This window comes from Protopterus annectens, chromosome 1.part2 (assembly GCF_019279795.1).
Source record: "Protopterus annectens isolate FY-2018-M chromosome 1.part2, PAN1.0, whole genome shotgun sequence".
In the NCBI taxonomy this organism is placed as follows: Eukaryota; Metazoa; Chordata; order Ceratodontiformes; family Protopteridae; genus Protopterus; species Protopterus annectens.
Genome location: NC_056727.1, coordinates 1,070,662,378 through 1,070,678,195, shown reverse-complemented (window position 1 = coordinate 1,070,678,195; position 15,818 = coordinate 1,070,662,378). Strand labels below are relative to the sequence as shown.

Below are 15,818 nucleotides of genomic sequence, written 5' to 3'. Positions count from 1 at the left end.
TTTAATAACTTCAGTCTTCAATGATTTTTCCAGAAAACCACAACATTTTATGAGGAACAGAGCAAAATATGATGTAAGAATATATGCATTGTGCAAAAATCTGGACTGTTGACAGGTATGGTCTGAACCCATCTCTATCATTGAGAAGTCATCATTGTTGTCACACAAAAGCACTCTGTTGACAAATGCTATAAGTGTTTTAGATAAGCAACTACTTTGCTTTGACACAGAGTGGTACAACAATTAGTTTACTTTCAGTCAATTGCATACCATAAATCAGTCCTCTCCCTACTAATAATTAACAGCAGGCAAAGATAATAATCTAAAAAGAAAACAAATCAGTTTAAAATGTAACTGTCACCTCCAATGTTTCTATTTTGCCAGTAGTCCCAAAGTTCTGCTTTTTCTCCCTGTTGATGTATTATAGCAGGAAACATTTTCACACAGAACACACAATTCCTTTAAAAGTGCTGACACACTAAAGCGAGTGTTTCAGATAGAACCAGTAGGCAAGTGCATCACATGCTCATTTGACAGATCTGTTAGATACGGGTTTATTTCTCATTTGTTGTTTAAGCCTTATAACCTTATGAACGTGAGGAGTTTCTCAAAGCTCACAGAAAGTTCTGCTAAGATGTTCTGTTTGATTAAGTATGTACTATACATTTTGTTTGGTGTTTACATCTTCTGAAATTAATCATTCAAAGGAAAAGAAGAAAACTATTAACTACCATAATCAAATGCTATGTTTGGTGATAAAATTTGCTGCATTGATGCTGCATCTTGGTAAATGAGTAAATTAACAGGAATTATAAATATTTAATAATAGCAGAACTGCTGCCACACTGCACATGTTTCTGCAGTTTGGCTCACAGATGGGAAGCCTTCTGCAGTGTTTACATGTTCACACTACATCCATGTAGTACCTGCTGGGATCTCCTGTTACCCACATACTAAAGTAATGTTGATAGTTGAAATGGTAATTCTCCAAAATGGCTGTAGGTGCAAGAACAGCATGTCTGTGTATGACCATCTTTTGATGGAGCTGTACCTTGTTCAGGACAGGCCCTCTACCTTACTCCTAGTGCTTGTGGGAATTAGGCAGTGGCTCCCCTGCAGACTTGAATAAGATAAGATTGTAATCTGAAAAGAATGAACCAATTAACTAGCCCTGTTTTTCTACAAGACAATTGGATGTGAAAATGCCAAGCCTCTCAGCAATGACAAAAGGATTTTATTTATAAGTTAGCCTGAACTGCACTTTTATGCAAATGCCGCAACTTGTAGGAAACAGGATGCTGCAGATACTCCAAGATTTGTGTATCATGTATGACATCCAGCTCCTAATTTCAGCGGGATTCTGCTGAGTATGTTATAAACTTGAAAATGAGTTACATATCAACACAATGATTTTGAAGTTCCAAAGAGATGAACTGAACAGAGGAGTCAAAGATCCAAGTCAGTCTAAGGTACATAACATTAAGTCAAAATGAGATAGAAAGGTTTTCCTGAACATCTGCAGAAATATGTTTTCTTACTGTTCTGGAAATTCATGAATAATGAACATGTAGATGTTCTTATACATAAAAAAAGTCTTTCGGCTTTTCCTGGTTGGAGGTCGCCACAGCAGAACTTCCGTCCGCTAATTATTGACACTGGAATTTTACGGTGCTGAGTTGCCAGCCCAATGCCCAACCTTCAAAGAAGGCACGTCCATTCATGCACGCACCTACCTGCATGTCTTTAATGTCACTCGACCATGGGGAGGACATGCAGACTCCACACAGAAGGCACTCCGGCCGAGAATTGAATGGGAGAACCTCTTGCTATGAGGCAACAACACTAACCACTGTACCACCATGGCCTGTAGATGTTTAATTCCATTCTGCAAAGCTTACAGCAAGCTGCTTAATGATTTGTTTTTCTCTCTCTTTATAGGTGGCACACAAAGTTGAGGGCTGTATGCATTTTTAGTTTAAACTTTATTTCCATTATGTAATGTCATACTATGGTGCTAGATAGAGCTGGATCATGGTCAAATAGGACCCTACTTTTATTTCAAATTTTATAGCACAAAGACTGATAGCCATTTGCTAAACAAAACAATATACTCTCACACATAAAACAGACTTGGCATGAACAGTAAGCTTCTCTGCCCTTGAAACTCACATTCATTGAAATGGTATTGAAACCTACATTCAAAGAAAATGCATCTGGTGGAATAAGTTTACATTTGGGCTGTTTTCAAACCATAGGCTCCTTGCACACATTTTTTGAACCATACATACATAAATATGTTCTTTGAAGCACTGTCCTGATTGTATTAAATTATAATCAGTATAATATAGCACCACTTGTTAGAATGCGTTTTAAATTTGTAGGTTTTAACATTTTTCCAGTAAGCAATAAAACAAAATGTATGAACCAATAATGACAAAACTGCCCATTACAGATCATTTCAAACACAAAAGGCCACTCAAACTTCTGTCATTACAATCAACTATCGGTCAATATACACAATCTCTGCAGAAGTAAAAGTCATCTGAATAATTCCATATTAAAGAGATCTATAACTAATAAAGACGTTTCTGCTGACAAATGACTTTACATTTCAGTGTTTCATGTACAAATTCATTGTCCACTGCTCTTGAAGAATAAAATTCCCAATCTTCAATTTAAAATATAATTTGGTAAGGTAGTAATATTGCAATAGGGAATGATTGTCAAACCAGTAACAGGCTCATAGTCACTAGGCCTCTCATTCAAAGAAGACCACCCTCAGGAGTGCAGCACCCCTATTCCTCTTTAAATGAGGCACTGAAATATCAGCACTTCATCTATGTGGTGTGGGAGTAGAACCCCCAGCCTTCTGCACCAAAAGAAAATATTAAACCTGTTGCGTTACTAATACTGCTTTTAAAATTGATAGCACAAACACCGATGATGGCCATTTGCTAAACAAAACAGTTACACATTGAAAACAGACTTACCATGAGCAAAAGTAACTTCTCTTTCCTTGAAATTCAACATTCATTGAAAATGCACAGAAACTTAGCAGATTTTAAAAATGCACTGAAACTCAACAGTCCTTGAAATGCAATTGCTGATGACAGTTTTGCAGTTGGTACAGAGGATTCAGGCTATAGGGTCCTGTATTCAAGACAGAGGGTTTGAGTCTGAATGAGTTAACCAACATGTCATCACTAGCTGGCCTGTCATCCCTAATTAGGACATTACACACACACAGACACACCCTCTGTGACAAGCATCAGCAATTCATGCTTATCTTTTAAAAATCATGTGCACTGTTTTAATGTTTAAATGTGCATGCGTCATACCAAGCACAATACGGACATTACTAAGGATGCACTCTGTGTGCATCCTTAAAGACGAAATGTAACACGTGCAGGGCCCCCCAAGACAGTGGGCCCAAGGTGACTGCCTAAGTTGCCTACTGCTGGATCCTTGTCCAGTGCTAGAATCAGAGTGTTACAAGAAGCCCACATGAAAATGTGGAAGACATATGAGTTATTGACATATTTTCAAAGTACAGTAGCAAATCTTACATGTTTCATGCTTTTGTAACATTTGGTTCAGTCCCAAATATTTAACAAAAGAGGTTTAGCTGTGATTTGTGCATCTTTGTATGTGCATGCTTGAATCCAAACATAATTCCTTATTGCATAACCTGTTAAAGAGTGAAATATAGATATATATTACTTCCAGTCCAATTTACATCTGTCTGTCTTTATCTCTGTTTCTCCCTCTCTCTCTGTCTCTCTCTCAGACCTCTAGTCCCTTGTAGAAATGGAAGACTGGAGCAGAAATGAACCCACACTAATTGAGGATGTTTCCCTGTCAAAAGGAGACCCAAGAGGGAGGCAGCAGACAACACAGACCTACCTTGAAGAGACATTAACTAGTTCTACATGTGGAAGCATAGGCAAAACTCTAGCCTACCTACTTTCAGAAGGAACCCTACCACAAGCCCCAGGAAAAGTCTTCTTCCATCATCCATCTCAGATTTAAAATTTTTGTCAAAGAAAAATCAAACACTCCATGAACATAGAAACATTTTACCAGCAACAGTAAGAACTGAGTGCCAACAGTGCAAGTGGCAAAAATGCACAAGCAACTGCAGGGGAATGGAACAGCTTATGATTTAAATGCATGATGTCATCATATGTTTCACCGTGGGATCACATCTGACACTCAGCATAAGGACTTTCCAAAAAAAATGTTGAATGCTGGCTGCTGGAGTAGATAAACATGGCATCTATGAAGACAGTTCTTTGGTGTTAGATTTCTAGTTTGTTTGCACTGCTGTTGTATCATTCTTAGAAGGTCTCATCTGTTCTGTGAAAGAATAAGAATTCTAGACTTATCGTCATGTAGCCCAGTGTGATCCTACTCTTCCATCTTCTTGGCATTACATAGGGTAATAAAGGTAATCTTACAGGTTTCTTAGTGGGAGCAGCAGTTTGCTGAATGAGGGACAACTCTACTTTGTGACATAGTACCTAGAGATGAATCAATATCACATTTTTCAGAAGGTCACAGTCTGATGACTGATGCTGCATAGTTACTGCAATATATTGCACTGTTTACAGTTATTTACTGCCAATATACTACTTGCAGTGTTCACCTCAGTTTCACTGTTGCAAGGTGACACACTAGTTTAAGATAGTCCAGAGGAGAAATATATGTGGATCTAACTCTGCCTATCAATCACAATGACAGAATGAAGCACAGCAACACATAGACTCATTTATCAAATTCACAGGGCACTTTAGTACACTAAACATGGTCACAAGCAACAATGCCTTATTTTATATGAAAACAGCTGACTAAAATTCAGTTTAAAAATGGCTTTATTACTAGCAACTTACAAATATGATGTTGAGGGCTGAAACTAACCTTACGGTTACTGTACTCTGTCCTTTACTCTTATCTACTATAAACATATGTTCCCACAGATAAATACATTTTACAAGGTACAAAATAGAACAAAGATAAAGAATGTATAACTGTGAACATACAATGGCTAGCTTACATACTGTACCTGCTAGCCAAGGATAACTTACTCCTTCAGCCACTGTGCAGTCTGAATATTCCAGTTGTCAATAAACATCTTAAAACTTGTTGCAGTCTATAAAACAAAAAACAACATATTACATTTATTTTTCCAAATTCAGCTTCGTCATGAATCAAGTGTTTGGGAAATTAAAAAGAAAAAAACAATAACAGTAATGTTAGAAGCCGGGGTCCAAAGGAATCGCCACAAAGAAGAAAAAGAAGAGATTTTATTGCGCGATTTTGTCCTTGCACAAGCAGGACTTCATCAGAATACCACAAACCACCAATCAATCCTTTATATATGCTCACCCTAGCACTTAACTGACTGCAAGCAATCACCTTTCTGGGTATTAATGAACATATTTATGTTCAGCCCATATTACTGTTGAGATCAGCAGACAGAAGTTTACCATAATTACGGTTACATCATTTTCTTTATCTGCCTTTTATTTATCACATTTTTATTTTACACATAATTGTGTAGTTTGTGTTTTATGAGTGTTATGCCTTTAAATATCTTGCTCTTAATTAATCAGTTAAGTGCTGGGATCTTAATTCCTAGTGGTGTCAACAAAGAAAAGAAAATATTCCGAAGCATTAATAAATGGCTTCCTATTGAATTCTCAACACATGCTTTGCTGAGTGCAGAGATATTGAAAAGAAAGACCAAAATACAAGAAAAGAGCAAATATCAAACATCACTGTGCTATAACTGTGTATGTGGGAGGCAAGCTTGCCTTGAACTTGTATATACAAATTCTGAGACTGTCATGCCGTGGAGAAAAGGGAATATATTCAGGCTTAATATATGTTAGTCTGGATTTCTGATCATTCAGTCTATACATAATGGGACAAGGCAATGTGGGTCCAAAGATTTAAAATGGTTACTACTGACAAACTATAAGATAAAGTTTACGTGCACAACCACCTGGTGTGTGCACTGGAGGTGGGTCCACTCAGTACTCAAACATTTCTAGTCAGCTGGGTGATCCAGTCTGATTGTTTTCTACTTTCTATAAATCTTTCTTCTGCATGCTCCTTACCTCAATCTGCAAAATATTAATGTTGTTTAATGCATTCCACTGGGGCTTTCCACTCTTACTGTAGCCACTGAATCCAAAGCCAGCTGCATTATTTACTGCATCAGCTGAAAAAATAAGAAATAGTTAAAATTCTGATGTCATAACACATCTTACAACAGCATCACAGTGATGCATCCCCCATGTGGGATCTTTATTCCATACTGCCTTACTATTATCGAGTGCAGTACTTCTGCTAAAAGTAAAATGATTTCAGGCATTACTCCCCAGATCTACTCCTGGGTGGGCAAACATTATATTTTTAAAGTTAAAGATGGTTAAGCAAAGCTTCCATACTTTAAGTTTCATCTTGCATAGAGACAGAGATACTTTATTCTACTGTACTAGTTTTAAAACACCAACATGTTAAGAAAAACTTATATTAAACTGTGATGAAAAGGCAGCTTCTCCAGTGGAGTTATTCTGTCACTTTTCTGTCTAATCTATCTGTGTCTCTATCCTCAGAAGTGATAACAAATATACATAAAATAGCACTGAAAGTGCTTTCAGCTCCCCTCAAACTAAACTACAAGTAAATAACAAATTCTATAATTTCTTGGATTCATTGTCTCTCCTGTTCCTCATGCTGGTTCACTTACAAGAATGACACTGCATATCAGAAATACTACTAAGGTGGCATCTTGGCTAAGCACAAAGGCGACTGAGAAGGATATCACTAAATAAAATACTGTGCTACACTATGTTGTGAGGTTACAGTGTAGTAGGCTATTTATTTTTGTCTTTCTTTCTTTCCTTCACTTCTTTTCTTCCTTTTTTATTTTTTGAATTTGGAAAGACTCACACAGCTGTTTTATTGTGTTGTGTACTTCTGTTTCAGGTTGATTTTCACATCCCACCAACAATATTACCAGCACTCAAATGTTCAAAGAATCATCCCCCATGATCCCCATGCCCAGTGTGCCAGTACATATAACAGGAACAAACTTCAATTCATAAAGTGTTTTAGCATGGGAGTCCCCCCATATGCCACCAGTCATTAACTATATATATATATATATATATATATATATATATATATATATATATATATATATATATATATATATATATATCATTAACTATATATATATATATATATATATATATATATTGGCAGTTGCCTCATATGATTAAGGAGCTGTTAAAGAGATATTTCCTGTTGTCCCGTGGTCCAGGGTTTGATTCCCTTAACCTCCTTTGCCTAAATGTGTGACTCTGAGCATGTCATTTAACCAGACACTGTTCCTGGGCTGAGTCTGAAAAGGGTCCATGGAAATCGGTGCTTTACCCAAGCAAGCAAACATAAATAAGTAAATAAATTAATTAACTCTGAGGATTCATCATTTCCTTTTCACTGAATTGGGGCAACTTTGGATAAAGAATCATTTAAGTGTTGCAATGCTTGTAATATAATGATACTAAGTAGGGTGAGAGACAATGAGGTCAGGCAACCAGGCATCAGGAAGATCGCTGTCAAGGTTTCAGAGGAAATCCTCTATTTCATTCTGTAAGATACAGAAAAGCTTCACTGACAGACATATTTATTTACAAAGAATGTTGTACAGTTTAAATATTTGGACAAGCATCAGTCTCATTTAATAACAAGTAACTGATACAGGAGTATGGAGGTCTGTGTCTTAGAAATAATAGGACATTTTGCAAGAAATTTTGTAATCAGCTTCATGTTAAAGACATGAAGTTGTATTATAAGCTTAGATTTCAAAGACAATGGCCCAACTACCCAGTTATGCTGTACTGATAAACCCATAAAAAGGGCAAAACGTGTAATGTCTATTGTCATTGGGGTTTAGCTTTAAAGACTTGAATGTACCATAAAAGACTTTTAAAAAGTAAAACATCAGTGTGCATTCACAAGCCTAGGGGATGGAAAACTTGCCTGTCCTCTAGGGGTCATTTGCATTTACCCTTTGTTTTGATTTTGACTAGAATGATGGCAGCACACAGTGGGTTTTACTGGTACTAGTATTACCATCGGCTACTTGACACTGCAATATAGGATGCTTTGGCCATCAAGTTAGGAATGTGCATATATGTTGCTATAAAAGTCAAATACATTTTTAATACTTATCCTTTGGCAACCATACCTCTGATGTCCAAAAGTGCCTTCTTCTGCCACACCATTAAGGTGCCAATTTATTCTCCCCATACACACTTTTAAGGATGTAGAATGAGACCTAGACAGACAAGGACTGGAGCTATTATACTAGGGATCATGGGATTTTTCCTCCTGACCTTTCTTTGGCACTGTCAAACAGTAACTCATGCATCACATGTCATACATAATCCTGCTCCAGCCTGGATGTAGCCATAGCGAGTGGTGGAGAATCTGCATCTATCTGTAGCTGACCCTTATATATGCAGCAGGTTGATGCTTTGTCCATCACTAACCAATAAGTGCTTTCTTTTTAGACTGTCTGTAAACAGTTTTACTACTGCTTTTACATAAATGCTCTTTATGGTGCAGTGGTCATTACTAAAAAAGATCAAAGGACAAGCCCACAGACTCAGTAAATAAATTAATAAATGTACACATCATGAACAGACACTCATCAGAACTGACACAATGTAATTGTTGTATGCTCCAATAAAAGTGAGATTGCCTAGTTGGACATTACCAGTTAACAACTGAAATAGCAGAATGAATGAATAAATAAAGTTAGTTTCAATAAGACAGACATTCACAAATTGGTCAACTCTATCAGCTCCGATCTAGTTTTTGATTTATACAAGGAGGGATATTATAAAGTATGTTCCAGAGTTGACAACAAAATGGTAGAAGTTAAGGAAAGAAAGGATAGGAAATTAGCACGGGACGATGCTGATTCTAAAAACAAAACAGCCTATTCTTTACCACAAAGCATTTCTTTACAACCGCGACATTCTGAAACATCACACGATGACACTGGAAGGTGTGATACACCTGCTGAGCTTAACAAGACAGCTCCTTTAGGGGGGGTTGTACCCAGGAGGTTCAAAAGGTTGGTGATCAAGCGGGGGACCAACAGAACAACAAACTACCCCACCAACCAACGGAATTGGACCTAACAATGGAATTACGGGCAGAATTCGAAACAGGGGAAACAGAGATGGTGATTTCCCCTACTATGGATGATTGTATTGCAGCTACAGGTACTGTAACTTCTTATTATGTGCTTAACTTTTACAACTTTACTGAGATGGTGATTGATCCCATTAATGGTGATTGATCCCATTCACCCATCAATTATTTTTAAAGAGCTTCAATTTTGTTCCATCGAACAATCGAACAGAACTTAAATTGAGCATATTTTACTTGATTTAAGAATGTTCACGCGTAAACTAAATTTAAAACTGCTGTTTGGTGATCACCTTAACACGCAGTTTGATAAAGGTTGTAAAAGAAGCAGTTTGGCTAACCCACAAACTAGATATAAACCTATTGTTAAGTATGGTCTCTTTAAGAATGACAATAATAATTCAGGTACAAACAAAACTTTTGATATAAACAGCAACATGGTTTTGCCCTACACTTTAGATGCTAAAGGCATAGAGGACATTATATCCAAAGATTGGGATATTTTAATTGTGAGGAAAATACAAGACTTTTGGGGGCCTTGAAACCTACTTTACCTGTAAGAGACAACCAAATATTAAACATTTTTTGGAGAGACCTATAGCTACAGGACTAGGTTGTTGGCCTGCTGCACGTAGATGTGGGAGATGTAAGCAGTGTAGTTTTGTTCAGGAGAACTACAATGGGTGGCTTTATGATACAATTTTACAATGGGTCTCTGTGGTAATTTCAATTGCTTCTCAGAAAAAGTAGTTTATTTTGCTTTTTGCACCAGCTGCCAGGAATTCCATATTGGCAAAACGGTTAATGCTTTTACCCGGAGAATATACCAGCACCAATATAGTACACAGAGGTTATATAACAAAAGTGCTTTAGCACGTCATTTCATGGAATGTACTGGTTTTGTTAAGTTAAATTGTTTTCTACTTGAACAGGGGAATACCAACCCATTTTGTGGTGATTGAAAAAATTATCTTTTACATCATGAAATGACATGGCAGTTAAGGTTGTAATTGCTGTATGCTCCAATAAAAGTGAGATTGCCTAGTTGGACATTACCAGTTAACAACTGAAATAACAGAATGAATGAATAAATAAAGTTAGTTTCAATAAGACATTCACAAATTGGTCAATTCAATCAGCTCCGATCTAGTTTTTGATTTATACAAGGAGGAATATTATAAAGTATTTTCCAGAGTTGATGACAAAATGGTAGAAGTTAAGGAAAGAAAGGATAGGAAATTAGCACGAGATGATGCTGATTATAAAAACAAAACAGCCTATCCTTTACCACGAGGCATTTCTTTGCATCCGCAACATTCTGAAACATCACACGATGACACTGGAAGGTAGGATACACCTGCTGAGCTTAACATGACAGCCCCTTTAGGGGGTTTTGTACCCAGGAGGTTCAAATGGTTGGCGAACAATCAGGGGACCAATGGGACAACAAACTACCCCACCAAACGACAGAATTACAGGTGGAATTCAAAACAGGGGAACCAGAGATGGTGATTTCTCCTACTGTGGATGATTGTATTGCAGCTACAGGTACTGTAACTTCTTATTATGTGTTTAACTTTTACAACTTTACAGAGATGGTAATTGAACCCATTCACCATCAATTATTTTTAAAAGACTTCAATTTTGTTCCATCGAATAGAGCTAAAATTGAGCATATTTTTCTTGATTTAAGAATGTTCATGTGTAAACTCAATTTAAAGCTGTTGTTTGGTGATCACCTTAACACACAGTTTGATAAAGGTTGCAAGAGAAGCAGGTTGGCTAACCCACCCCTTCACCCGGTGATTCAAATATTTGAAAAACTGTTTGAAAAACTGTGTGAAAGAGATATAAGAGGTTTATTACAAAGTAAAAGTAACCATCAATTTTATAACCTCAGTATGGAAGAAAAATCTATTCTTTACAACATTATGAATGACCACAAGGTTAGATGTATGAGGCCTGACAAAGGCGGCGGTCTCGTGATTATGTATAACACAGATTACAATGGACATATGTTGAATCTTTTATGTGACACTGATACTTATTGCCCTGTTTCTATGAATGAGATTAACATTGTTTACCGGGGCATTAAAGTAGCATTGGATGATTTTTTTTCTTTTTGACCAACTTACTCAGGAGCTACATGATTTTTTAACAGTTACCAACCCCACCATACTGAGTATATCTGGGATTCCCAAAATTCATTCCAACAAAGGCAATCCACCTTTTTCTCTCATTGTAGCCTCAGCAGGTTCAATTATTAAACCAATGGCGAAGTTTAATGATGCAAACTTAAACATTTATTGAGTGTTTTTTGCCATATTGTACGGGACTCATGGGACTTATTAGATAAACTCAAGGATGTTAATTTTGATTTGAACTGTTCTTTTGTCACATGTGATATTAAGAATTTCTTTTCATGTATACCACATGATGAATGCTTAAGATGGTTCAAGGAAGTGGTATGTGAATTTGGGCATTTATCTGAAGGAGAATGTGTACTTATTTATGATCTTACGGAGATTATTTTAACAAACAATTTCATCAGGTTTGATGGTGAATATTATAAACAAATAATGGGGGTGGCAATGGGGGATGCATGTGCCCCCGTTTTTGCAAATTGTGTTTTATTAAGATGGGAATTGAATATTCTTTTCATTTACCTGTTTTTAAAAAGTTGAAGGGGTACCATAGATACCTGGATGATCTGTTGTTAAATTGGGAAGGTTATCCTATGCAGCTTGCTGAACTTTTCTTGTTATTAGATAACAGTACAGATTTTTTGCATTTTACTGATCATGTAGGTCGACACGAAATTAACTTTTTAGACATAAACATTTCTTGGTCACAATTGAAACAGTTTCAAACAGGGCTATATCGTAAATGGACTTTTTGCAATTCTTTTTTATTTTTTTCAAGTTGCCATCCCCTCCACCAAATAAGAGGTATTCTTAAAAGTCAATATATTAGAGCCTCGAGACATACCCCTGATGATAATGTTTGTTTAGAAGAGTTTAAGACACTCAGGGACATGTTTTCATGTAGAGGGTTCACTGGTAAATTATTGATGAAGTAGAAACTTATGTGTGGTCTGAAAGACAAACTAGATATAAACCTATTCTTAAGTATGGTCTCTTTAAGAATGACAATAATAATTCAGGTACAAACAAAACCTTTGATATAAACAGCAACATGGTTTTGCCGTACACTTTAGATGCTAAAGGCATAGAGGACATTATATCCAAAGATTGGGATATTTTAATTGTGAAGAAAATACAAGACTTTTGGGGGCCTTGAAACCTACTTTTACCTGTAAGAGACAACCAAATATTAAACATTTTTTGGAGAGACCTACAGCTACAGGACTAGGTTGTTGGCCTGCTGCACGTAGATGTGGGAGATGTAAGCAGTGTAGTTTTGTTGAGGAGAACTACAATGGGTGGCTTTATGATAGAGTTATACAATGGGTCTCTGTGGTAAATTCAATTGCTTCTCAGAAAAAGTAGTTTATTTTGCTTTTTGCACCAGCTGCCACGCATTCTATATTGGCAAAACGGTTAATACTTTTAACCGGAGAATATACCAGCACCAATATAGTACACAGAGGTTATATAACAAAAGTGCTTTTGCATGTCATTCCATGGAATGTACTGGTTTTGTTAAGTTTAAATTTTTTCTGCTTGAACAGGTAAATACCAACCCATTTTGTGGTGATTGGAAAAATCACCTTTTACATCGTGAAATGACATGGCAGTAAGGTTGGATGCAGCTAATTAATTAATTTATTTCTATTACCAGTGAACTTAAAAAAAGATATAACACTGTGTAATTTCAAGGGCCCTTTGCATAATAATTTATACAGTATTTTTTTATAAAATACAAGTTATAAATTATATATATTTTTGCTATTATATGTGTTTTTTAATGCATTGGCATTTATACTATATATTTGTATATGTTGCTTTAAAAAGGTGTGTTTAAATAACAACAGATTTATTGAATGTATATACGTCCTATGTTTGTTGGTTGTTTTTTGTGGGGGTGTTTTTAAACTTTTCTATTTATGGATGCTAATTTTTTATTTAGTGGTTCTGATGATGTCTGAAAACGAAAATGCTAAACCACTGTTGTGTTCATAATAAAAGTTTTTATTTTGGGGAATTTTTGTGACTACATTGCCTTTTGGAGTGCTCTGTTTGATGATTGTGTAAGATACGGAAAAGCTTCGCTGACAGACATATTTATTTACAAAGAATGTTGTACAGTTTAAATATTTGGACAAGCATCAGTCTCATTTAATAACAAGTAACTGATACAGGAGTATGGTGGTCTGTGTCTTAGAAATAATAGGACATTTTGCAAAAGATTTTGTAATCACCTTCATGTTAAGGACATGAAGTTGTATTATATGCTTAGATTTCAAAGACAATGGCCCAACTACCCAGTTATGCTGTACTGATAAACCCATAAAAAGGGCAAAACATGTAATGTCTACTGCCAGTGGGGTTTAGCTTTAAAAACTTGAATGTACCATAAAAGACTTTTAAAAAGTAAAACATCAGTGTGCATTCACAAGCCTAGGGGCTGGAACACTTGACTGCCCTCAAGGGGTCATTTGCATTTAATCTTTGTTTTGATTTTGACTAGAATGATGGCAGCACACAGTGGGTTTTACTGGTACTAGTATTACCATCGGCTACTTGACACTGCAATATAGGATGCTTTGGCCATCAAGTTAGGAATGTGCATATATGTTGCTATAAAAGTCAAATACATTTTTAATACTTATCCTTTGGCAACCATACCTCTGATGTCCAAAAGTGCCTTCTTCTGCCACACCATTAAGGTGCCAATTTATTCTCCCCATACACACTTTTAAGGATGTAGAATGAGACCTAGACAGACAAGGACTGGAGCTATTATACTAGGGATCATGGGATTTTTCCTCCTGACCTTTCTTTGGCACTGTCAAACAGTAACTCATGCATCACATGTCATACAAAATGCTGCTCCAGCCTGGATGTAGCCATAGCGAGTGGTGGAGAATCTGCATCTATCTGTAGCTGACCCTTATATATGCAACAGGTTGATGCTTTGTCCATCACTAACCAACAAGTGCTTTCTTTTTAGACTGTCTGTAAACAGTTTTACTACTGCTTTTACATAAATGCTCTTTATGGTGCAGTAGTCATTACAAAAAAGATCAAAGGACAAGCCCACAGACTCAGTAAATAAATTAATAAATGTACACATCATGAACAGACACTCATCAGAACTGACACAATGTAATTGCTGTATGCTCCAATAAAAGTGAGATTGCCTAGTTGGACATTACCAGTTAATACCTGAAATAACAATGAATGAATAAATAAAGTTAATTTCAATGACACTCATTGATAATGGCTATCTCACTTGTGAAATCTGGCTACTAAAGAAAAATCTCTCCTGAAATGCTCAAAAATCCATTGTCATGCTACTCAGAACTCAATACAGACTGCAAAAAGCTCAACGTGTTTTAGTAACAGACCCAGACAGACAAAAACTGCCTCTAGTAATCTAATAAACATACTTACAATTAACCTTAGAGCAGAGTCTTACATTCTTCCCTCGTGTAGAATCTTAACAACAAAAAGTACTGAGTCAACTAAAAGTAGCATATAAAATACCATAACCTCCTCAATGGACAGGAGGCATAACAATTAATGTGCTATTACCTCATTTAGATTATGCTCTTTTGTTACTGCCTTACCTTCTTTAAAAACACTGTTACCCTTCAGAAGGCTGAAAATAAAGTCCTTTTCATTGATACATCTTAGCCCTATGACCAGTCATGACTGCCTACCCTTAAAAAAGGTCCTAATGGTTACCTATTACACCTTTAAACGTATTCAGTAGTACTGCTTCTACTTAAAAAGATACTACAAGTAAGGTCATTTCTGAAAAAGGTTCCTTAGATCAGTATATTTAGTTAGTAAACATAAAATAAAAAAGTGCCCAACATACTTGTTATTTTTAAAAGGAAGATCAGAAGGCAACAGGTTCTATCCTTGCACCAAATACTTAAATTCATGTTACAGTGCTGGCAGTATAAAGCTGCAAAAATTCACTGTTGCATTTAAGAGGTGCTGTTTTTCTGAGGATCTTCTGTGAAGTTTCCATGGCAGTTACTGAAGAAAGAATAAGAGAATTTCCCAATTTGCCTGGACAAATTTCCACTAGCCAGTGGGGATAGCATTTTGAATCTCCAAGAAAATGGGGGTGCTACCTTTCCAGATACCCACAGTAGAGCATTTTTTTACACAAACACAATATTTTAAAGGATATTTTGCACCCAAAACTAGTGTAAAGGAATGAAATCCTAGTTCATCGAACTAGAGGAACAATGACGATCTCATGTGTTGTGCAAGATAGTGAAATATGCCCATTTCCCAACTGTATTGCGACCTCAGAGTTGGCATATTTGGTAGGGGGTGGTGTGGGGGCACAGCCCCCCCACACATTGGGGTGTGTGGATTAGGGATCGTGCGATTTAGATATTGTTTCATTTTGGGTAAGTGGTTACTTACCCTGGGAAAATCTTCATT

At 36.4% G+C, this 15,818-nt stretch overlaps 1 protein-coding gene across 1 annotated transcript in view; it reads right to left on the bottom strand.

Annotated features, from left to right (window-relative positions):
• LOC122792232 (lysophospholipid acyltransferase 2-like) overlaps positions 1-15,818 on the bottom strand; it is a 751,818-nt gene that overhangs the window by 214,718 nt on the left and 521,282 nt on the right. Inside the window, exons 9-10 of the mRNA XM_044059980.1 lie at positions 6,120-6,223; positions 5,085-5,149 (exon numbers count right to left, since the gene is read on the bottom strand). Coding sequence (XP_043915915.1) covers positions 5,085-5,149; positions 6,120-6,223 — 169 coding nt within the window. The remainder of the gene's footprint in view (positions 1-5,084; positions 5,150-6,119; positions 6,224-15,818) is intronic.